The sequence below is a fragment of the Phoenix dactylifera genome, chromosome 5 (assembly GCF_051530095.1).
Source record: "Phoenix dactylifera cultivar Ajwa chromosome 5, Ajwa_hap1_PhDact_Kaust_v1.1, whole genome shotgun sequence".
Taxonomy (NCBI): domain Eukaryota; kingdom Viridiplantae; phylum Streptophyta; class Magnoliopsida; order Arecales; family Arecaceae; genus Phoenix; species Phoenix dactylifera.
Window position 1 is genome coordinate 39830712 of NC_143194.1, and position 16005 is coordinate 39846716.

The 16005-nt window shown below is 38.5% G+C and overlaps 1 protein-coding gene across 2 annotated transcripts; it reads right to left on the reverse strand.

Moving 5' to 3' along the window:
• Nucleotides 1–1404: 1404 nt before the first annotated feature.
• On the reverse strand, nt 1405–9365 carry LOC103708769 (ABC transporter C family member 3-like). Of its 2 annotated transcripts, none has more exons than XM_008793842.6 (10): nt 6761–9365; nt 6453–6539; nt 5701–6351; nt 5420–5584; nt 3682–3976; nt 3353–3567; nt 2599–2904; nt 2417–2480; nt 1981–2220; nt 1405–1901 (listed from the first exon to the last, which is right to left on the reverse strand). In XM_008793842.6, exons 1-10 carry the CDS (start codon nt 9200–9202, stop codon nt 1777–1779), a joined length of 4590 nt encoding a protein of 1529 aa, XP_008792064.5. In that variant the 5' UTR covers nt 9203–9365; the 3' UTR covers nt 1405–1776. The 2 variants fall into 2 exon arrangements, with proteins under 2 accessions (XP_008792064.5, XP_089787212.1); XM_089931086.1 differs by having other exon boundaries at nt 3841–3976; nt 6761–9323.
• Between the last annotated feature and the right edge of the window lie 6640 nt (nt 9366–16005).

Here is a 16005-nt window from a genome sequence, read left to right on the forward strand (position 1 = left end):
ATTTAGATTTCTTAGTCTTGTATCAATCCTCAAGATCTTTTTGGCAAATAACTGACATAGGACTAAACACACGCATGTACATATTCTCCTAGTTCAAGTCCTAGTATCCTCGCCAGGCTAAAAATCCAAATCCAATCACAGATATTGCGACGAGCTCGTGGTCAAATTAAATGAGTTTATATTGTAGTTTTCCTTAGTCCCTAAGGTTATGAACCGCATCTATTTTGATATCATTTATAAAGACCCAAGACCTCCCTCAAAAAGATTAGCGAAAAGATATTATTTGAGTTTCTTGGTCTTGTATAAATATCCGAGGTCTTTCCGATGAATAATTGATGTGGGACAAAACATATGCTCATATGGGTCCTCACACATTCTTTTCTAAAATATTGCATTCTGAAATGATTGCATTAAAACAATACTATTACATTGAAGAAATAGGTCCTAAACTCTTCCAGCTAGGTTGCCAATAAAATTAGTCTCCTATTTCGGGATCATAATGAATAAAGTTTAACCCTCAATATTTCATAGGCAATTTCCCTCAAAAAAAAAAAATCAGGAGGTAACAGCTATCATTTGGGAGGCAAATATTAAAGTAAAAACATGCAATCAAGGCATGAAATAGTGATTATTATTGTATAACCAAAGGACAAACTGTGAGGATCCATGATGGTGTATATTTAATACCATACCAGCTATGAATAAGATAAACCTTAGGTACTTACATATAATCAAGAAGTTCAAATAATATCTTATGGCTAGATTTTTCTGAACGAGATCCTAGATCATTACAAATAGTATCAAAATAGATCCAATCTATTCCTTATATAAACTAGAAGACGCTATAGCACGAGCCCTTATGAACTGACCATAAGCTTGTCGTTGTAGATCCAGATTCAGATATAAATCATGAAGGTCGTTAGAGAGTATCTGAGAAATTTTGACAGCTTACATGAAGAATGCAAAGCATTTCAACAGAGCTAGAGCTTGACGGAAATGCAGGATCCGGCGGATCGTCATGATGACCGAAGGAAGTTGGGGATTGCTAAAATCACACCATTCATACGCATCTCTGGCATTCCCGTGCTCCCCAAGCCCAACAATCACCGAGGGGTGGCCAACCATGACATGAAGCCAGACGGCGTTTTCTCCGATGGCTCAACAAAACTTCAGTCAGCGGAGTGGCTCAGCGATGAGGCTGAGGAGACGAGGAAGGAGAGGAATTTTTTTTCTTTTTGTTTTTCGGAAAAGGATAGAGAAAGAAGTTTAAAAAATTAATTATGATAAGAACTAGTAATGCTGGTCTGCGGTACTCCAGCATTAGAAGCAGCTTTCAGCATCCTCGGCTATTATAAATGTAAAACAAAAGAAAGTGCCTATCTCCTGATCACAATGAAAAAGGTAGTAAAAGATTATAATCTTCCTGCGGGCATCACTTTTGTCTCAGAAAATAATAGTGGTTTCGATATTACACACCCACTCATAAAGTTACAAAAAATGCACAATATATTTGAGGGTAACTCTGACATTTATCCACATGAAAAAGCTACGACAGCAACACTTACCTTTCATCATTGCAACTTGTGTTAAGAGTATCTTCAAGTATTTATAACATTCAGAACATCCTACCAGCCTCCATTTGATATATGCAGGCTCAAGACTCTGCATCTGCCCTCACAATTATGAAGGAGCAATACTTGGTCATCTTCCAGTCATTTTTCGGCATCATCCAAGTTATGGTATCTCAATGAAATCAGACTGACCATAGTCTTCCATTCATCCATTGCTCGGTCTCTCAAAACTTGAACTTGACCTCATGGTATATTCAGAAACAAGATTTGCAAATAAAGATGACTTGTTTTCTAATAATCTAGTTGGGGTGTCATGTTCCACGATCACTCCTGATCACAAAAGAAGTCCAATCAAAGATTATCCCGGAAAAGGGTAAAAGAAAAATTTTGTGACATTCGATATACTAACCATTATCGAGAAGCAAGACAAAATCACTATCAAGAACAGATGTTATCCGATGCGCTATTGTTACGACAGTGGATTCCGAAAACTGCTGCTGCAGGGTTTTCTGAATTAGGCTATCAGTTGCAGTATCCACCGAAGCAGTCGCTTCATCGAGGACCAAGACCTTGCTTTTTTTCAAAATCACCCGACCTAAACAGACAAGCTGGCGCTGACCGACACTCCAATTCTCACCATTTTCAGTGACTGCAAGTCAAATATGTCATGCAATGCCATCAAAATTCATGATAACAATATAAAAGGAGCCTTTGTAGTTTTGCGTACAAATTCAGAAATAAGTGTTGATGACAAAGCTACAAGTTCATATTGGCAAGTAGATGAGGAGTGCCAGTGTTTTTACCAGCTACAATTTCAGAAACAAAAACAAATTCAATTGTCAAACCTGCAGAGTCGAGCTTTAATTCTTTCTTCCTAACTTCTTCTCCAAGCTGACAGCAGTCTAAGGCCTAAAATAAACGGTAGTGTTCCATAGGAAGTTATGAGCAGCCAATATACCCCATGCAAAGTTGACGCAATCAGGCAAAAGTTAATAACAATGTAGTGCATGTTGGAAAATGAAAGTACCTCCCATATTTGTTCATCAGTGTACTCTTCAAGAGGGTCAAGGTTGCTACGCACGGTTCCCTCAAACATAGTTGGGTCTTGAGGAATAATGCTTAGTCTGGATCTTAAGTCATGCAGTCCGATTGTTGAAATGTTAATGCCATCTATAAATATCTGACCGACAGTAGGATCAATGATGCGGAAGAGTGTCTGTATTAGGGTAGATTTCCCACTGCCAGTTCTTCCAACAATACCAGTCTTCATTCCACCAGGGAATGTGCATGTGAGACCCCTTAAGACAAAAGGCATGTGTGGGCCATAACGAACCTGCACCAACATCAGTCAGCACCCGACAAGAACCAGAGAATACAAACAGGCATTTCATGATTAACGTCTTTCAACAAAGCACGGTGAAATCACAGCCACCAATCTACAGGTCACAATTTTCTCCATAGGATACGCAAACAAGCGAGGCATGATGGGAAGGGCAGGAGTACAAATTCAAGAAACAGAAGCTAAGTTATGCAACATTGTGCTGCTAATTTAAACCGGCCTCCCAATTCGGAAGCAGAAAAGATAATGAACAAGTTTAACCCTTTAACTTCTCACAAGTCAACAACTTTCGCCTTTGATTCTTTGAAGCAAATCATTAAGCGAAAACAGGCGATCAAGGAATAGATAAGGCAATTGCAGCATAGAAACTAATGATAAACTTGCTGCTACTCATATCAACCCTGACAAATGACAAAAATGACAAGAGTATGCTAAGATCTACCTGCAGGTCACGAAGGTCTACTTCTCCCCTTGATGGCCAGTTACAATCTGGTCTGTTTGCTTCAATAGTAACAGGTGGTTCACTAGGAATGCTAGTATATTGCAGAATCCTCTCTACAGATATGATTTTGTTCTCGAGATTGCAGAGAGTCCATATGACCCAGGCTTGTAGCATATTCAGATTAAGCCCGTATGTCACTGCAAGGCCAGCAATGCCTGAAAGGATGTAGAGAACACCAAACATGCAAGATTATTTTCCTTGTCCCATAGAGACGGCATCAGAAAATAACTAACCAAATAAATAAAAGCAAACTTCATCAAAGCAAATACCTGGATCGATTACACCTTTTGGCACGGAAATCAAAAATACTAATGAGAAGGCAAAAGTAAGTGATGATAACATATCCAAACGAAAGCAGAGCCACTCCCTTGCACCAGCATTATAAAACTTGGGTCGAGAGTACTCATCATTCAGATGGAAGTTAGTACCTACAAATCTTGATTCATGGCCAAAACTTCTAATTGTCATCGATCCTGACATTGATTCAGCAAAATGTTGTATGATGGGAGCTTTGCACACCCCGACCAACCTTGCTAGTTCCCGCGCGGTATCAATGTAATATTGCTGAAAACACAAGAATGATATGCCACATGAGGATTAAATTCATAAATTTTAGGACCGACCACAGAATAGAAAATAGACCACAATGCGATGTCAGGGCCATGCAGATTCAGGGTTGCATGATAGATGTGCTTTCGGAAGTAAAATGAATTTCTAGAGCTGTTTTTAAGAACACAATGACCATTCACTTTGCCGTCAATTTGTCCCATCTGGTTTGATTTTACATGTAGCTCTTTACGCTATTCAGGTTACTCCAGCACTAAAGGAGATTGCATTGAGCGTACAAAGATAGGTTTTTCGATGATTGTCAAATACACAGAAAGTGGAACTGAAACGAGAGTGCTTTCAGAAGATAGGAAACTGAAGCACCTGGAAAACATCTTCCACGACATGAAATATACTGTACAATAATAGCAACAATATTTTTTTTCAATTTCTTAATTTTGTAGTAACGTCACAACTGTGTTATTGAAATATGACATAAAGACACAAAAAGAAAAAACAAAGATCAAAACATGACTTACATTAATTGAGCAAGGTTGTCTCTCAAAGCGTAAAAAGGAAGTGATACATCATCAAAGATCGGATTGTAAAGACTATAAAACACTTGGAAGACCTAACAGCTATCTTTCCTTGCGTCACAAGAAAATAGAATTCTATGGATGCTGTAACTGCCACCCATCAATTAGACAACCCATGAACCAAACAACCGAAGAGTAGTCCCTAAAACACACCAGTCAGAGTGACTTTGATGGTGATGCCGGTCAATATAACAGAGAAAGCCCATCTATAGCTTCCATCCAATTAACTTCACCTTATTTGTGATTGTACTGAGACAATCAAATCCTATAGTATTATATCTTGAATGCAATAATCTGCTGGACAGCTACTTGTATGAAAAAAACAAATGAAAGTTCAAAGAAGTTACAGACATGTTAAATACAATATCAACATACACACACACCCAACATGCTTATAAGGATTGATGGCTAGATGTGGTTGGCACAAGCACATGTTAGTATACAAAACTAAAACTATGGCATAGAAAGACAAAAATAGATTCCAGTATTTTTAAGAATATGTTATGATGTCCTTTAGCCTTCAGGACATAAATAAAACACTCAAATTCTTTTTCTAACGATAAGTTGATAAATTATGATGTCTGATAAGTCCCTTACATCTGAGTTATTGGCAAAATATTTATTTATCCCTAAAAATGGGTAATGAACTATTTCTGCTCAAGAAATCAACTTATAAGTCGGTAAAAGGCTGCACACACTGGTTGTATTAGCTTTGATACTTACAACAAAGTTCATGAATGACATGCAGCCATTTAAGGGTCTGCATATTGAAGTTAGAAATACTAATGCTTAAATATTAGTGTATTCAGAAGAGTAATGAATTCTGTCACCTGCAGAACTCCTGTTCACAGGAAGAAACAAATACCTGATACCAAATGCAAGCTGCAATCACAGGAATAAAGACGATAAAAACTTGCCATGCAACCTGTGACATGACTGCAATGATGCCCAAAAGCTGTATAATTGAGAATGCAAAGGCACCAATTTGGAAAGGAATGCCTGTATCTACTTCATTTTGATCAGTCGATGCCTGTATCAGAAGGATTGCTCATGTAAATGACCAATGGAGTCAGATAATTCTTGACAAATATTTGAAGAAGAAAAAAATCTAGTCCCAAAAGATCAAAATGATCAAAACTGACTTACCCTGTTTAAAATGCGCCCAGTTGGAGTTGAATCAAAGAATGACATGGGAGCACGGAATATGCACCTGTGCATTTTGTTGAACAGCAGTGTTGCCGTCTTATACCCGGCTGTTACCAGAAGTAGAGATCTAATGAGGATACAGAAAGCGCTCCCAAGAGCCAATGCAATGTAGACATAGATAAGCACTGCACTATTCACATGAGGTTCTTCATCTTTTGACACAGGCGCCGCCCAAGCCATCCAGTAGTTGCTACCAATCTGAAGGATTTGAAAAAGAATTTGCGCCAGCAATATTGGCGGCACAAGAGCTCCTTTGTATACCATTGTAATGTATCTCCAGTAGACCAAAAACCCAACTTTGCCTTTCTCCCTCTCTTCTTCCTGAACAAGTTGTCCCTTCTGAGTACCTACTTCATCTGGTTTACCATTCTGTCCTTCCTTCTGCTCTACTTTACGAGGAGCCTGTGTGCTACTTTCAGTGTCAGAAGAATCACCTTCCATGGTGCTACTCAAACTATTGCTGGCAAGGTCCATCGACTCAAGTGCAGCTAAAGCATCCTTATGAGCACCAACCAATTCCATAAACTCAGTTCCTGAGTTTAGTATGTCATTGTATTTGCCCCCTTGTGCAATTTTTCCATCTTTCATAACCTACAAAGAACAGAAAAGTTTTTGTCTAACAGACTGCTCGAGTGCGTGCAGAGGTATGTGCGATCAAAGCATGGGGAAGAAACAGGGGTAGTATCGCTCACCAGGATAAGATCAGCAGAAGGTAGAAATTCCACCTGATGTGTGACGTAGACAACTGTTTTGGAAGCTAAAACCCCAAGCAAACACTCCTGCAACATGAAGGTTGCTTGCTTGCTTAGTACTATCAGAGGCAGACTACCATGATTAATTTGTATATCATCCAAGATTCAAGTAGGTGCAAGTAACAATCGAAATCCATAGCTTAAAATTCTTGTTTAGTGATAAAAGGCATGTATAACCTATGTATAAATTCTTCTTTAAAAAAAAACCTTTGGTTTATTAGTGAATTTACTTATAAGGAAGTGAGTACCTTAAAGAGATGGGATCCTGTGTGGGCGTCAACAGCACTGAATGGATCATCTAACAAATAGATGTCGGCATCTTGGTATAAAGCACGAGCAAGTTGCACCCTCTGCTTCTGCCCGCCACTCAAATTGATGCCTCTCTCTCCAATGACGGTCTGGTCTCCAAAGGGAAGGATCTCTAAGTCCTTCTTCAAGGAGCATGCTTCGAGGACTTTGTCATATTTCTCAACATCCATTTCCTTGCCGAACAGTATGTTTTCTTGAATCTTACCGCTCTGTATCCAAGGTGATTGGGAGACATAAGCCATCGTCCCACACAATTTAACAGTTCCAGATATCTTTGGAACCTCACCTAATATGCAGGACAGCAAGCTCGACTTACCAGAACCAACAGTTCCACAAACAGCGACACTCATCCCTTGCAATACTTGAAAATTCAAATCTTTTAAAGTGGGAATTTCAGAAGAGATATCCCAGGAGAAGCTTCCATTGCTTACTTCGATCGCAACCTCGGAGCTGCCTCTTGGAAGTCTCTGTACCATATCAGGCTGCAAGTCCTCAAGGCAGAGGAATGAGGAAATTCTATCGAGGGAAACTTTGGTCTGAATAATCATTGAGATTGTGTCAGGAAGATTATAAATCGGCTCCTGCAACACTCTAAATGTTGCAAGTGCAGACAGAATTTTTCCTGATTCTAATGGTATCCCCATAAGCATACAAGCTCCAAAGGTGACCACTGCAACAAAAGTAGGCGAACCCCAGAAGATAAATGTTATTATGCCATACGCGTAGACATATTTCTTCAACCAATTCGCCTCAGTTTTCCTTAACTCGATTATTCTGGATAAGAACTTCATCTCCCAGCCTTGAAGCTTGAGAATTCTAATATTTCTCAAGATCTCCGAAGTAGCTTTCATCCTGACGTCTTTCGACTCCATCAGCTTCTCCTGGTAGTTCTCTTGCACCTTCCCCAGTGGGAGATTGCCTAACATGACAACAAAGATGGCTGCTAAAGCGGCAAGTGAAGCAAGCCCCAGACAAGAATACAAGATCATCAAGGCCAAAGTGACTTGCAAAACGACCATCCACAGATCATGCATGTACCAGCTGAAAAGCCCCACTCTGTCGGCATCGACGCTCATTAAGTTGACGATCTCGCCACTAGTTCTGCTCTGTCTCGAGTGACTCGACAGAGTAAGACCCTTTTGGTAGATCATAGCAACAAGTGAAGCCCGGACCTTGATCCCGGCCTGTTGCAGTCTGAAAAACCAGTGCCTCTGCGAGAGGCACTCGAGAAGCTTGGCCACGACGAATGCCAGCACCAAAAGATATCCTTCATGTGCAAACTCCCGACTGCCATTAAGGTACTGAACAAAGAAATCGATGAGGTAGGGACCCACGTACGAGGCAACCGTGTACACGAGCGCGTACAACGCCGTCAGCAGGACTTGCTCCCAGACAGAGAACACTAGTGCCATGGCTAATCTAGATGTGGTAATTCCGCCGCCGCCACTTCCGCTCCCTTCGTTACCACTCTTAGTGTATGACTCGAGCTTGCTTTTGAAAATGGGGAAGATGCCATTAACACTATCAGTATCAGCTAGCTGCGGAACATCTTTGAGGTCCAACGTCTTCTTATGACCGACGGAGAGCAAAGGACCCATCCAAGAGAAGGTAAGGATACTGAGAAAACCGGCATTTGCAAAAAGGGAGACGTCGCCGGTGCAACTGGTATTGGGCGACCCACCATTGACACTACCAGCGCTCAACAGAGGCTCCTGAAGAGGAGGACTCCCTTCGAGAGTCCTCTTCCCGACGAACCCGGCACAGCCAAGAAAACAACCGCAAAAGAGCGATCCAAAATCCAGCACCCACAGATGGGGCTGAAGAATTCCATGATTTTTGAGCCAGAGAAAGTCTACGAGAAGACTAGAACAAGATATCAGGACGAACAGAACCCACCAAATCCTAAGAAAGATGGGGAATTTCTTGTCCCTGGAATAGAAGAACTCGAAGTGCAGGTAAGCGGAGATGGCGAACCATGCAACGACTCTGGTAGACAAGTCCAACTGGACAGCAAGCCGGTCGTGAGACCAGAACCCTTCCTGATTCCAGAAGTAATTAAAAAGACAGAGGAAGAGATTAAGCACGCCCAGACCCAGGGAGGTCCAGAGGACTAATTTTGAATACAAAAACCGATTGTTTTCTACTCTCTGCTTGCTAGAGTCTCGACTCTTGCACCTCCGACAGAGCCAGAACCAGGAGAGGACTAGCAGGAGGCCGAGGTGGCAAGAAACAGACAACCACCCATGAATAAAGAGGGGCCTGAGAAGGAATCCAGCATCCCATGGCATTCCTGACAAAGGAAAGCGCGAGAAAGAAGCCACCATACCGTCAGAGAGAGCCCAAGACCGCAGCTTTTCGATCCTTTCTTCTTGAACGATCATGAGTTCCCCGGAGAGACTGGGCAAAAAGAAGCGATTTTATGGAGTACCGCCGGGCATGCATGAGGGCGTCAAAGAAGCCTTTTTTTTTTTGGCTGTAGGCGGCTCCTTGGGGGCCAAGCAAGGGCGCACATTTCCACCCAAAAGGAAAACCAAGGGAATCCTTGGACGGACCTTCCCATCCCGCGGCACAAGAAGCTTCCCTGTTACTCAGGGTGTTGACCAAAGCCTGGAGCGATCGAGCGGGTTTCTGGCAGAAATCCAAGAACAGAAATCTACTAGCGGGATCCAAAAACGGCATTTTCTTCGTTTAGAATCACCCCCAAGAAGGAAAGAGCTGGCAGAATTCCAAGAACCGTGCCGATTGATTCGGGATCGGGCGGCCCTACGCCTTCACTGGTGCAGAAGGTCATCTAGCTGGGGTCCCGAGAGTGGGGCCGCGTGGCCTCGGCCGCATACCCTGTTTGAAAATTTGGCCACGAGGCAGACGACACGGCGTTGTCGGATCCCCACTCAAACCAATTCACGAGCCTCGTTGACCACGATGAGTCCGAGATATAACCAGGTCTTCGAACGTAAGAATCCGTTATTCCGTGGATGCCATTAGACGAGGGGATTAGAATTTAGAGTGCTTATATTTTTAATTTTTAACTTTTAAAAAATAAAATTCTAAAAATTCAGATAAAAATGTATTTGGTATTTTTTTATTTTTAAAAATTTATTCTTGCTAATTCTAAAAAATAAAAAAAGTATTTTTAATATTTTTAAGAATAAAATAACTCATATTTTTATCGTCATTGTTGCCATCATCATTGGTGGCCACCCTAACCACTACTATTATTGTTGCCTTCATCCCACCATTGATGTCTTCCCTACCACTATCTCCACGAAGCATATTTATATCTTTTTTAAAAAAATAAAACAATTGAATCAGCATTGTTATTTTTTTATTTTTGAAAACAGAAAAAAAAAAAAGAAAGTGATGCTAAATGGCACCTTAGTTTTTTTTTTTTTTTTTCTTGTTTGTTGGTGGACTTTGCTTGATGTGCTTGATCCTTGTTTGATTTGATATAAGTTTAAGACTTGCTGATTTTAAATCACTTAAAATAGCTACAAAAACTTAATCATTAGATACAATTTAATGAGTCAAAGCTGAAAATTGAATTTAATGTAATTGGCTTCTTACTGCTACTTTATGTAGAATGTAGCATGATATTAAATATTATTTTAAACTAAATCACTCCAAGTAGCTAGTGCTTCATTTTATGCCATTTTAATTGATCGCTAAATCTGTTTATTTTCTTCCTAAAGATATGAGTTATAAATGGTAGCCTGTATTCATCGATGATGATACTGAGCTTACAACAAGTTGGGCCACTAACTGAAAAATAGCAAATAATGCCGTATGAGGGAGAATAAGAATAATTCTTATCTTTATTTCCATATCAACATATTTTGTCTAGTCTAGCAAATTTCATAAATCAAGTGCTACGACACTACCATGCAACCCAAATCGCACATAACATAGACCAAGTTTTATCTTACAAAGAGTAGCAATGCTATCCTATAACTCTGCACACACTTTTTCCTTGTTGGGTAATATACATAGGAGATGTTATAGCAAAGTATGCAAATATTCAAAATACTTAAGTTGTATTATAAACAAGAAAACATTAAAAAAAAGCTCAAATTAGTAGTTTTGAAAAACCAGTATATAGCAGCATCTTTTAATTTTTGGTTCAATTCCAAATATACACTTCCCTCTATCGGTACATGTCCAAAAAACTATTCTAAATTTATACAGGAGGAGATTCGTCATGAGGTAGAGGGTCAGCATTTGCACATTTCATTAATTCTTCTCTCATAATTTTCAAAAAAGAACCAAAAGTAAATATTGAAAGTGAAGTTCACATAGATGAAGGTCATAGAAACTTGGAAGACCAACCAAGCATCCATTCTTGTTAAGAAATTAAAATTTTATGGGTTCTATCTACTGATCCATCAATCAAATAAATGACTTGGGACCTAGTCAAGTGAAGATGACTGCTAAAGAGAGCACACTAGTAGGAGTTAAAGAGGACCCATCCATAGTTTTCACTCTTCACTACCATCTTCACACACACACACACTCCCCCTCTCTCTCTTTCTGCTTTCCATTTTCTTCGGGATCCTATTGACACTATTGAATCTTATACTATTTTATGATTTCAAAATCCACTATAAACATGGCATGGAAGTCCAAAAAGACTGACAGATATATTAAATAATGACTACAAGTTTAGGTTAACTATAGAGTAGAAAGTATTATCTTCTAAATTATATGGTCATCATGCATCTAGCTGCAAAGAATGCATATCAAAATAATTATGGCAGTCAAGCTGTCAATCGACACATTAGCTACAAAATGATACAATGTGAATATTGAAGTTTCTAATGCATGACAACCAATAACAAGGTAGGGATATTTTACCCTCCATGAGTATGTATTTGAGGGTGAAAACCTTCGTAATGATGTTAGGCATCCATGATGCTAGGCTTGCATTCTAAAGTTTGAAATCGATGCTCAAAATTAATAACATAAATGCAAATGAAATGTGATTCCACATTGGAATGATTGGAATATATCAAAGTAATTGATCCTATCAACCTTGGCTTCTCCAGGTGGTTGGCTGTGTTTGATTAGGAGGGGACCACAATGGTGGAAGAATTTCATCTTATCATCTATAGAATCTTTCATCATCTCCAAGTCATGAATGAAAGGAACGAGAGAAGACTAGCAAAAGCGCGTGGAGAGAACTATTGTTGCTAGCACCAAAATATCTCAAGAAAATCCAATTTGGAAAAAAAATGGATTTAGCTTCATCACCACAAGCCTAAAAAATTGATGGGAGATGAATTCTAGTATCACAAAGTACATTTCGAGTCAATTAAATAGATTCAATCAATATATGTGATATTTGAGAAACCTAGGAAAATTGGATGCATCACTAATTATATCTGAATCTCGTAGTTAGGCGAACAGCAAATTACTTGAAGTAAAGTGAGAAAATTTTGAATAATCCCTGTCTCCAACATCTACCATATGGCGACCTAAAAGCAATTTGTGGTCAATACATATAGTTTATATCTTCCAAGGTTTTACAAAATCAATCATCAAACCAATGATTCATGACTAATGCCATAAGTTGAAAAAAAAATGTTTTTTAATAGCATAAGATACTCAGGAATTTATAATTTTTTCTGCCTTCAGGTATTTCCTGAAATGATGCGAGAAAAGCAGTGCTCCGTTCATTATTGAATCATATCAACCAAGAACTTTTAACTAACTAATAATTTAATTAGCGACCTTATGTCATAAGCGGTAACCATATAATTTGCTCTTTCTATAAAAGAGTATCAATGCTTCAACGACGAGCCGCCCTTCGACCTGGATCCATGGCGATGAGGTTAGATAAGTTATGCATAACTAATTGCCCTTTCTTTTGATTGCCCGAGGGGGAATGGCAGAGGTTATATGAATTAAATCATATTGGATGTGGTTTAGTTCATTTTGAGGTGCTTGTCTGCATGGTCTGCTACGTTAAATAATCTAGTGTTACAACAAGGCATATTAACTATAAGGACTTACTTAAGACTACATCAAGTCTTTGCATCAAAGATACGCACTAATTGACACAGAATGATATGCTAAACCACTGCATGTTGTAACTTTTTTTTGATTGTTCTCGACCACAACTGCATTTTTTCGTCATTGAGTTGATTACATTGTGGGTGTTTTTTTCTTTGGAAATTAGTGTTATCAGATTTGTTATCTTCGCTTGCAATCCTATACGCACATAAAGCACATGCCTTATGTATAAATGCAAGACTCTTGAATAGAAACTCTTGGGACATCTGGACAAATCTCTGATGCAAGTCCTTGCATACAGATTGTTCGGTGGGAACTCAGTTGTTGCATGTACATAATAACCCGATTTTCTCTTATAGTCAAGTTTAAATGCACATCTTAACATGGGGACTCAATGAACCCAACAGCAATTCATACTACTGTCTAACTTGGAAGGTGAAGTTGTATACATGTAGCTGTATTTCCAGCTACAAATTAATCATTCTTGTCAAGTTTGGCAGAGAGTATTTCCATCTCCTTGATCCTCTTGCTATGCCATTGATATTGTTAGGGTGCTGGAATGGATCAACTGAGAGGAAGTGGGAGTAGTTGATCATTGCTGAGTAGCAGTAAATTTGTGAGAAGAGCCACACAGCTTGGAACTAAGAACTATATCTTTCAGTTTAATACCAGCGCACTTGGTCTTTTCCATGACACTATTAAAGGGCTTATTGCTTCTTATTTGCTAATCTAGGTAGCATTTACACTGTTTTTGTAGTGTGTACTGGATAAATAGCAAATGCTTCGATCATTGTAATTGGTTTTTTTGGGGGCACTGCACTTACTTAAATTGTAAGTATCGAGAACTATGTTAAGCATATGTTGCCTTGGATACTATCAGAAGATTTTTGGCATATTTAACTCTAGGGCGTGTTTGGTTCGCATCCCAAATCGGAATAGATTCGACTATGGCCATATCTCCCAACGTATTTGGTTCGTAACCGAAATCAGAATTAGAATTAGAATGGAATTTGAATAATAAGAAAAAATAGGGATTAGGTTTTGAGGGATTGGAGTATTCCCATTTCTCCATAGAATGAGAATAGGAATAGGATTCCCCCTAATCAAACAGCTGAACTGAGAGTTGCTTATTCCTATTTCCATTTCAAAATCCAATTCTCTCCAACCAAACATGTCTTTACTGCAATGATTCACCGCAAATGGGTTGCGCTACTAATAGGCTGTCATGTTTTAAATGGGAAGGGCAACTACACTGCTTACTGGTTTATTGTGACTTGCTTCTATCTTGAACTTTAAATTGAGATTTGTTACCTACATGACCTTGTTCTGAAATTGCCAGTTAATCCATTCTATTTATAGTTCCGTTCCTTGAGCTCAACTTGGAAGGTTCAGCTTACATGTGCATGACAAAAGTTGCATGACTTAGGAACCATGATTTGAGACAATTGGCATCCTATTCCTAGCATCGAAATCCTATAATCTTCTAGCTGCCATAGTGCTGCATCATACGGTAGCTTGATTTTTTTCTTAATAATAATAATAAAAAAAGAAAGGATAGCTCTATAGTTTTCTATCTAGAACTTCTATGTACATCACCTCACATCATAGAGAAATATGTAAAAATTTAATCACCGGTTGCAAAAGAATCCATACTTGTCGTAAAAAGTCAATTAATCAATTAAATGGATACCCAATGGAATGTGAGTGTTGGTATAGCATTTTTCACCATTGAAATAATGGACCTCATTAATTTGTTCCCATCTTGCATGTTTCCCATACTAGAGTAGCCAAATTACTTGGACAATGAAGGAGATGGGCTCTTGAGCCCAGAATCTAAGATAACAATGAATGTATTGACGGTGGATGGAAGAAAGATGCCAATTCCAAAAGATCACCGAGACCATTGATAAAGGAAATTTGTATCTGAATCACAAATGTGGAGAGATGTTTAAGTTAGGAACAATCAAGAATCAAAATAATAAATAACTAGAGATAATTAAATTGTACGGCTAAAATATGGAGAGCGCTAAGTCAAAAATAATTAAGAATCAAGATAACGAAAAAATTGGAGTTGGAGAGATAGGCAAGTCGAAAACAGCTAATAATTAAGATAACAAATAAAGTGGAGAGATTTAAATTGTATTCAAACTGCATATGTAGAGAAACAAACAAAAATCAAGATAACAAATAAACTGAAGATAGAAGCGATCATAAGCTCGAGCAAACTCGAGCTTTGAAACCATGTTGAGAAACTAATTGGCTCCAAAAATTTAAGTTGATATGAAAAATTTCAATCATGCATGTCTAACTTTATGATTATGGCATTTAGCCGACAAATTTGAAAAAGGAAAGGAAGGACCTCCAACTCAAGGTAGACGTTTTCTCTAGCCAGCTACCACTTCTGGTCCCTAGTCTTTGGGTCTTCTAGTTGACACTTGTCACCTTTAGATTCGGCCTCTCTTTAAAGAAAAAGACAATAAAATAACTCCTCTCATTCTCTCGGGCACATATTGACAGCTGCAAAATAGACAATCCACCAAATGGCCTTGCAAAACGCGCACGATGGTCCCTCCAAATTGACTTTATTAAAGATTTTGGTGGTTTATTTAAGCTCAAAGATGTTAGTACCAATTTGTCACTACTTAGTGAGATAAATGTTATAAGAATGATGCTTAAAAATTGCTATATTATGATTTTATATTTTTTTTCTTTCAAAACAATGTTATAAAAAAAATCTACAAAAGAAAACAAAAGAATGAAAAGATTTTTGTAGACATTTGATTAACATTTTCTAAGAATGTGATCTCTTTTAACAGGCATGATCACTGGGACAAGCCCGATTGACTTCCTTCAATTGCCAAAAAAAGAAAAAAATAAAAAAAATAAAAATAATATTTTAGAAAAAAACAGTGTCAGTCTTAGGAGCAGTGTACTATGGGAGACCAAGTATCAAGAAAAATGGATGTGATATGTTCAGATGTATGCGAGGGCGCTAGGCTCGGAGTCTATTTATAGGCTTTATTCGGATGACAGGGGCAATGCGATATTTCCGAAATATCATGTATCTTTGAAAATCAACGTTTTCTTCCGAAGAGCCATCATATTTCAGATATTTAGACTAATTAAAATTCAAATGATAAGATTAGTTTATTTTTTAAACAGTTTAAATTCTTTTCAT

What these genes read in the sequence shown, in the direction of transcription:
- LOC103708769 (XM_008793842.6), bottom strand. Translation starts at nt 9,202, where the DNA reads ATGATCGTTCAAGAAGAAAGGATCGAAAAGCTGCGGTCTTGGGCTCTC. An exon ending in CTGATGAACAAATATGGGAG is followed by an intron (nt 2,481 to 2,598) that starts GTACTTTCATTT and finishes CGTTTATTTTAG; the next exon opens with GCCTTAGACTGCTGTCAGCT. An exon ending in ATTAAAGCTCGACTCTGCAG is followed by an intron (nt 2,221 to 2,416) that starts GTTTGACAATTG and finishes TTTGACTTGCAG; the next exon opens with TCACTGAAAATGGTGAGAAT.